General features: G+C 41.0%; 1 protein-coding gene across 1 annotated transcript; it reads right to left on the reverse strand.

Annotated features, from left to right (window-relative positions):
* Window positions 1-735: 735 nt before the first annotated feature.
* Window positions 736-5,150, reverse strand: stc1 (stanniocalcin 1). Its single transcript, XM_069683246.1, has 4 exons — window positions 4,970-5,150; window positions 3,090-3,232; window positions 2,747-2,958; window positions 736-2,172 (listed from the first exon to the last, which is right to left on the reverse strand). The coding sequence occupies exons 1-4, from the start codon at window positions 5,148-5,150 to the stop codon at window positions 1,872-1,874; spliced, it is 837 nt and encodes a 278-aa protein (XP_069539347.1). The 3' UTR covers window positions 736-1,871.
* Between the last annotated feature and the right edge of the window lie 3,546 nt (window positions 5,151-8,696).

Here is an 8,696-nt window from a genome sequence, read left to right on the forward strand (position 1 = left end):
ATAGTAACAGCGGTCTGTACATTTCTTTACACACAGCCATGTGCTGCTTGTCTGTAGCTAAATCCCAATGCAAACATCTGGACCTGAGATTCTGGGTTCTAAAAAGTTGAAGAAAATGTATATTGATGTTTCCCTCATTTTCCTTCCTTTGGGAGCAGTGCCATCCTGAAGCGTATCACTTTCCCAAAGGCTCTGTAAATATATTTTCCTAATCCTTCTTCTCAAACTCAACATTTGAATCTGATGGCATCATTATGAGATCACTGTAAACTAGTGCAGAGAACGTCCCTATGAGGGTGCATTATGCTGGTGTTTGTTTTACTGTGTTTACACCTTCTACATCTTCAGAATACGCTCACCTAGCAGCTGCAATGACAACCTTTTTTTTTAAAACCAGCAAGTGTGTTAAAATGAAGCTATCCCATTGTTGTGGTCCCTTGTAACACCCAGGAAGTAGATCACCTGACTTGAATGACCAACCTTGTTCCCCTATGGCCAGCACAGAGTCATGACATGGGTACCATTCAGTCACCAGAGTGTCAGCTCACCTTTTTTTTTTTTTTTGGCATAGAGCTCATGTTCAAATAGGAGCCATGTCTGAACTTGTTTTTAAATCTGTAAACTAATCAAAACTACAATAATGCATTCAAATAAAAAAAACATTAAATAATATAGTAGGAAAATAAATATCATTCCAACAAGGCTTTTTTTTAAATAGTCATTCTCTATCTCGACACTGGAAGCCAGTGTGTATGTCACATTATTCACCTCAGAGAACAGTGATCATCAGTCCAAGAAGATGGCTGCTCTCAGTCTCATCGGTGAACGTGCTATTCAGCTACTGCACATACAACTACTGCTTCACGCTCAGTTAAAAACATGGATACAGATCCCACTAAACATGGTCCCACATGTACTTCAGAGCTCAACAGTCATATGCATTACAAGTGCCTGGATACAAGATATGCAAAATGGATATTTTTTTCTGATAGTTAGGCTTGGCCATGACCTGGACGATCCTTATGTGCAGGATGATGCTTTGAAACAACCACGGCTACATCTGCCATCAGAAAACACAAAAACATAAGTGCTATAGCTATACACTATTTTGGTTTTTCATGAATAGCATTCAGGGCAGTTTGTAGTTTTTTGGTCAGTTTAAGGTAACCTCTCAAAGGTTATCATGAAACCTCTACAGACCTCCCTCCGTATGAGCTCTCTCTTTTAGAGGGCTAGCTATGGCTGTCTCAGATAACTTAGTATACAGTACATTTAACTGTTATGTTAGTGTCAGAAAATAGAAAATTATTTCCACATCTCATGCTCACAATTTCACAGGTCTCATCGCTGAAATATTAGATACATCTACCATTAATTTCTCATTCCTATCAATGAACTAATAATAATCCAACTACTGAGTTCTAGTCATGAACAAATGTCGAGATTATGAGATTTTGTCTTTTCACGTACATACTTGTGCTCTAGAGGCAGGAACCACTATGGCTGATTTTTTTTTCTTTTCTTTTTTTTTTTTCTTGGCATCAAAAGACTTCTTAAGGATTCAGCTCTGTTTGGAGGAGGTGAAGAGGAGTGAACAAGAACATGTTGCACCAATGCAACAGCCACATGTTCAACACTAACTGTGAGCGGACACGTTTGAAAACAGTCGATGGAAGGGCCTAAAGTGTGGGATATACAATATAACAACAATCAAATTCTGATATCGACTCTATGGGTGTTCCGGCATTCCCTAGAGGTGCATATTTCTGTAACTTCCAGTCTGGCGGAGGAATGTATTTTGTCACCCCTAGGGAATAGAGGAGCTTTCACGATGTTTTGAGGAGTGTGTGGAGTTTCTGACTGAGTGGAAGTTAGGAGCTGTCACTGGCTGAGCGCTTTTTGCCAAAATGACTGGCGGAGTCTCTGTTTCGCAGATTAGGCTGGATCTTGTACATATGGGGACCCATGGACCAGCGCCAGCTCCCACGGCCCTCCACTCCAGTTGGGATGGCGGCAGCTGCAGCCACAGCAGTGGATGGGCAGGGCTTGTTCTGCAGCAGCTGAATAAGCATTGTCATCTCTGGGCCCAGCCGCGACACCATGCTGGTCCGAACGCGATCCACCGTGTCCTCGTCGCAGTCCATCAGGCTCTGTAGCAGCTTACCGTAAAACCTGAGACAACAAGACAAAGCATCACAGACTTTTCAGAGCGGAAAAATGTTCAGCTTGGTCTAATCTATTATGTTTTGTACTGTTCATAGGTATTTCTGTGTATTTGCTACTCTGTAGTCTGATGTCATCCATATGGGAGTAACCGTCCCCTCTCCAGTCACTACTAAGCCATGTGCTCCACCCTCCCAGCCCCCTTTTGTATCCACTCCCAAACTGCAATCCTACATGTATTACAAGAACAATAGGAACAAAAACATGCAAACTTGATATTCCTGTTTCATTTTCTCTCATTGTACGGAAGAATGTATGAAGCAGATTGAAACCAAAACATGGAAATCAATACAAATTCAGCCATCTGCTTCATTCAGCTGCATAAATCAGAGTCAGATGGGTTTGTACCATGCCATATTTCTAATTTCTAGTATGATTCAAACACATGTCGATGTCTCTTCAATTGCCTGTGGAACATTCAAAGCTTCAACTCTGAAATGACTGTTATTTGTACAATGTGTGCTTCTTCGATAACCTGGACCAGCTTGTGTTTTAAAGTGCACACAGGAGAGGGAGGACTCACCTATTGGGGAAGTGACTTGGAAGCTGTGCCACTTCACCAATAGCATCTGGATTCGATCGGGCGACAGTGCAGATATCCAGCTTGCTGTAACACTCCTCTTGGACTTCAGATATCATTCTTTGGAAGGTGGAGCAGCGACGGATGGTGGAGAATGCCTTCGAGGTGATGCCATTGGCAATGCACTTAAGGCTTTCCTTCACAAACGCTTTACCCTGTAAAAAGAAAAGAACAGCAGTGCTTCACACATTCTTGCCCCGACAGTTACACCCATGTAATGTGCATGTGGAAACAGAGAGAATGGCACACTGTATGAAGACTTTGTGAAATGAATCAAAGTGTGTACCTGAGTGTCAAATTTAGCAGCACTGTATAGGAAGGACTTGCAGATGTCATGCATGCCATCTGTGTCGCAAGTTGAGTTTTCCAGGCAGGCGAAGGCTCCGCAGCCAACTTGGAGGGCACTGTTGAGACAGCGTGCCACATCTGCTGTGGGCACAGAGAACGGACCATCAGCGGGGGAGCCAACAGTGGCTTCACTGGGAATCACTGCACACTCACTGAGCTCATTACACAAGAGGTTGCCAGGGTTTCGGCTTAAAAAATGCAGCGAACAAAAGAGAAATTTCATACTTTGGTGATTCACAAAAGACCTACAGTCACTCGGGGCAAACAGTGACTTGACTGGAGATTGGACACCTTACAACTGGGAGAGTCTCAGACACTATTTGGCACAACTGCACTTTTCTCTTGGCAGCGACCTGTATTCCACGGTTTGGTTCTTTTCAGCAGAGCTTGGATGAACAGCACCAGAAATACCAAAGAGTTTCCTGAAAATTGTTGGCATGCCTGTCTACACACAGAAATACACTTGTACCACTGGCACACAAAGACACACACACAAAAACGCTCGCTACAACCAGAGTCTGTCTATGATTTTTTTTACAAGCCCTAACAATAAAGCCGAATTTTAAGACTATGCATCCAAACCACTTTACTATTCCTTACTAATAACTAAGCCCGGTTAAATTGAAAAAGGAATGTATCCCATGAAGCTCTACATAATGAAATACACATTCAGAAAATGCTGCCACATTCATTTCAGAAGGGTCACATGACTGGAATAGTTATGAGGCTGATTAACCCACGAGTAACCCTGATCCCCATCTTTGTGAAGCCTTTGAAACATCTACCCTCAAACATCACTCATCTCGTTTGTCTATTATCCAAAAACTGATCCTTACCATAAGGAGAACAGCCTGAAGAGCATGCAACCGTCTTGAAATGTTACACCAAGACAGAGCTATAAAACATAATCTGTAAATCAGTGTGTCCAGATAGTCGTCTCTTCCTTATTCTCCATCCAAGAATCCAGTGTGATGGCAAGCAGCCTGACTTCAAATCCTTTTAATAACCATTAAGAAATGTCACTGCAGAGCCTAAGCCTACTTGGCAGACTTCTGAATCTGGGGCCCCATGTTGACCTGCACAGTCAGATAAAGTCTGCCTGCCATCAGGGACCAGAGATTGTTCTCAAAATACAGAGAGTGGGCTGCAATTCTTATGATGATGAAGCAATTCCTGCAGAAGGGAATCAGCATCCCTGTTTCCCACAGCTTTTCAGCTCTGCACTGTACCTTTGTGATAAAAAATAACAAGCAGAACTGTGCTTTGCAGTGTCATCCTTTGTTGGTGATTATAGGGGATTTTGACTTCTTTTTTCATGTATAAGAAATTAATATGGTTGCATTTAGCAGCCCAGGTGACAAACTGTATCTTTTTCTGAGGCATACTGATGTAGCCTACTTCTTTCTCTGACTTGAAGGCAACACAGGAAAGCTACCAGAAGCTTTTTGTTTTATGCACTAAGCCCACCCTCTTCAATTCCACTATAATTGTGAACAGTGGGACCTATGCAGCAGCCAAAGCCATGAGAAAGAGACTATCAGCATGACACAGCCTGCGCTCTCAGGTGTCAGCACCAAGCTCCATGCTCATCTGTTGCCGGCAGGACACCGGCAGAACCACAGCGTTAATCCCGCAGCCTCCTCCGTGAATCAACGCGCTCGTTTACACAGAAAAGGCTGCATAGGCCAAAAATATACATACATGAGGAAACAAATGTCCACATAGTAAGCGAGCAAAGGTAAGGCTGTGCATTGTGGAAATAAAAAAGCAATCAGTGCACTCTGTGATTTATGCAGAAGGAAGCAGCGTGTTACTTACAAGGGCTATTGGCAGAAAAGCGTGTTCTCCTGGGCGAATAAGACTCGTTTTGATCCAGTTCATATGCAGATGCGTTCAGCACCATCAGGAGAAAAAGTCCGGTCCTCAAAGGCATCGTCCTCTCAACACAGATAATACAACTAAACGCAAAGAGACGGCTCCTGCTCTGTGTGTAATTCATAAGAATAACGCTCCAAAAGCTTCTGCAGCGCCGGAAACACAATGAATATAGGATATTACAAGTGTAGCTGCCAGCTATTTCTTTACACTGGACTCCTCTCTATCCTTTTGACTTGCATGACAGATAGAACCGATGTCAGGTCTGCATGGGTTTATATGGGAGCGCTGAACATTACGAGTTCTGCGTTTGGACCAATCAGAACGCAGGATTCAAGCTCGTGGTCCCGGTCTTTCCACTACTAATTGATAAAATGATTTAACAGCGGCCAACACTGTAGATCGTACGACTGTGGTTATTATATCTTATAATAACCCTTAAAACAGAAAAAGAAAAATATTTTTTAGTCCAATATTTATCTTATAGGGACTTTACTGTGTGTTACAGGGTATTTTCATTGATATTTCTCTTAAGAATCAGCCACACACCCATAACTGAAACAATGAGAAGTTTAACCACTCACCTGACCCCCTTAATCACTAATTATTAGGCATTTCTTTACTTACATACAGAAACATATCAGCCTCTAACAATGAATACATGGGTTCATATTTAAGTTTTCATGTGCTTAAAGGAATGTGCATACAATATGAGCTTTTTTTTTTCTCTAACTTTCCATATTGGAAACATGCAATCCTTTTGTGTTGCCCCATATGAAGGCTGCCACGAAGACATACTTGCATAAATAAGAGTCTGTGAAAAATATTTCAAGGAGAAGGAGGGGTGAGAAATAGGGAAGGATGTTGTTATTCGGCAGAGCAGGGGAGGCTATTCTTTTTTATTTCAGCCTTCTTTTCTGAGATTTATAGTCAAAATAACCGGAAAAAATACATCAAATAGCTATATAGCTTAAGTGAGTTTTGCCATCTGCAGATAAATAACGTCACAGTTAACTGATAGCTTCATGGACTTATAGGTCCTTAGGGAGAATCACAGGATGCACGTGTGTCTTACTATAATGTAAAATAAATATTTGCCATACATAGATAGTTAAGTATCAAACGACTAACCTGTATTTACTATTTTTCACATAATATTCAAATTCGTGTTGTAGGTCCTTTCAGTTACTTACACACCTGTAGCTTTGTTCTTAATCCTTAGTCAAACACCGCAGCTTAGTCTGTACCAGAAGACTTCAAAACATGACGCTGTAGGTACCCCTCTAGCGTATTTATGGACGCTGTCATCTAGTTTATTGTTTTCACGTGGAGTTGAAGTCAGGTGACAAAAGCCCATCCGGGATGAAGGTATTGTGCCAGGGAAGGGTAAAAAAAAAAGTAGTTAATCGAGGATAGTTTGGTTTAATACCAATTTACAACCAGTAAATGTTGACATGTTTGTAACACAGAAGTAAGTAAAACGTAGTAGTCAATCGTATTTATTGTTGCACGTCCAAAACTCATAAAAAGTCATTTGCTGTTCAGGAAGTTTTATTTTGAAAGTCCAGCAGGGGGGTGGCAGCTTCATAAGCGACACCTGTAAACAGTGAGCCTTCGAAACCCTCCCTACCCTCATTCATTTTGAGCGATATTTATAGAATAAAACAAAATTACACTGTCTTATCTTCATGTATGCTAAACTATTTTTCATTAATGCAATGACGTTCCCTTGAAGTGACCATTAACCTTGGCTGCTAGTTGTGCGCTTCCGGTGATTGGTTCGTTTCATAAAAATACGTCACTCTCAACAGTTTCTAGGCTAGCAGTTACTGTAAGGTTCCAATTTATTTATTGAAATGCGGTGAGTTCAAGTTTTCTAGATTGTTAAAGCTAAATGTTTTAGCTAACAATGACCAACTTTCTTTTGTTGTAGGAATCTTGGAAAAGTGGAGTATCTCGGTGGCGATGATCACACACGGCTAATTCCAGGATGCCACTGTGGAGGATAATGACTAGGATGAGGAGGACGAAGAAGAGGACTGCCCGAATGAGCATTAATACTGTAAGTTAGTAGCTTGAGCTGGAAGTAAACTACTTCTGTCACGTGCTGTGTATCGTCTGCTAATGTTAGCTACAGCGGGCAGGCATCTGCTAGCTAGCAGGAGTTGTGAATTATTGTTTCCACAGACGAATCTGCTTTACCATCTCTAAGCTGTGCTACAGTCGTTTATGCTCACAGCTGAGGTAATTTTGTAAATCTGACACTACTGTGGTGTACAGGTTTCGAATCATGTTTGTTTTTGGCTGTTGTTGTTATATATTTTTTAATACTTATCACGTTGTTTTAGTAACTTGCAGTTAAACTGCTAATAAACTATGCTAATGATTTCTTATACTTTACAATTATAACGAAATCATTAGCATCTGCTATTAGCATTCCACCTGCCCCATAGCTCCCCCAATCACAATTCCCTGTTCCTGCTACTGCAATCAGCTTTATTTGTCCAGGAGTCCTGGAGTAAACTATACACATTTTTATGCCTTGCTCTTTTAGTATTAAGTTATTTAGAGAGTGTGGAGAGAGTGGTGGATTTTTTTTGTAGTCCATAAAAAAATATAATGTCTTTGGAGGGTCTTACTTTGTTATGATTTGGTTCTACTCCCCACCCCAAATCATTTTATACTGCTCCTAATGTCAGCAAAAGACAAGTTCGTCATCCACACGAACAAACCAAAGCATTTCTCAAACCAACCTGTAATTTAGTCAAATGTGGTGTCCAAATATCAACCCAGAATATTCAAATGACATGTCTTTTTATCACGCTGGCATTTTCCTGAACCGTGTTTAATGATGACGCCATTGTTGCTTTAACTTAGCGGAATCTTCTTTATACGGAAATAAACTCCCTGTATTATTGACATAAAGCACAGGTAATTATTGCTGTTGACCTAATTCTCAATGTTGACCATGAGTCCAATTACATGCAGCTGCATGTGCCGGCATAGAGAGGATGATGTGTGGGACCCTAAGCTATCATTAATCATGGAGGCCTCACGCCTCTGCAACCAGTGCTTATTAGACTGGTAGGTAGAACCTGAACAATAGAACACTCAATTGTCCTGATAGTGAAATAATAAATAAAATCTCTATTATTGATCTGAAATATCTTTGTTCAACTGAGACACAGTGCATACAAAAGGAACTTCTTTATTTTTCTGTTACACTAAATAGAGTGAGCAGGAATCAAGATGTGCTTGTCCTCTTGCCATCAGATTCACAGTTAAGTGCCAAAATGAATGTGTGCCAAACTTAAATCACCCGATTAGTAAAAGATTTGCAGTATTTACCTTGCATGAAATGTCAAATTACGTCTCTTGCAGAAAAGGCCCTTTTGTATCTCTCTTAGGCTTTCTGTTTGTTTTTGGCAATCATTGTGCTATAACCCTTAATTTTCCCTGTGTGTTGTCAGTTGGGCATGATGTCAAGCTGTTGGCACCTTGTCTCCTCCGGGGAATCCAAATGTGGGCCAGCTGCATCAATAGCCTTTGTAATGGAAAGATATTATGAAAGTTACAGCCTAATGAATGAGCAATTATCTCCTGTCACAATCAATCATTATCAACATTCCCAGTCCCTGAAGGACAGAAGTAACATGTCAGGTATGTGAGT

The sequence above is a fragment of the Semicossyphus pulcher genome, unplaced genomic scaffold (genome assembly GCF_022749685.1).
Source record: "Semicossyphus pulcher isolate SPU_LCO1_2020_fin unplaced genomic scaffold, fSemPul1.0.p SCAF_6, whole genome shotgun sequence".
Classification (NCBI taxonomy): Eukaryota; Metazoa; Chordata; class Actinopteri; order Labriformes; family Labridae; genus Semicossyphus; species Semicossyphus pulcher.

What these genes read in the sequence shown, in the direction of transcription:
- stc1 (XM_069683246.1), bottom strand. Translation starts at nt 5,150, where the DNA reads ATGAATTACACACAGAGCAGGAGCCGTCTCTTTGCGTTTAGTTGTATT. An exon ending in CTTTTCTGCCAATAGCCCTT is followed by an intron (nt 3,233 to 4,969) that starts GTAAGTAACACG and finishes CTGTGCCCACAG; the next exon opens with CAGATGTGGCACGCTGTCTC. An exon ending in CTGCTAAATTTGACACTCAG is followed by an intron (nt 2,959 to 3,089) that starts GTACACACTTTG and finishes TTCTTTTTACAG; the next exon opens with GGTAAAGCGTTTGTGAAGGA.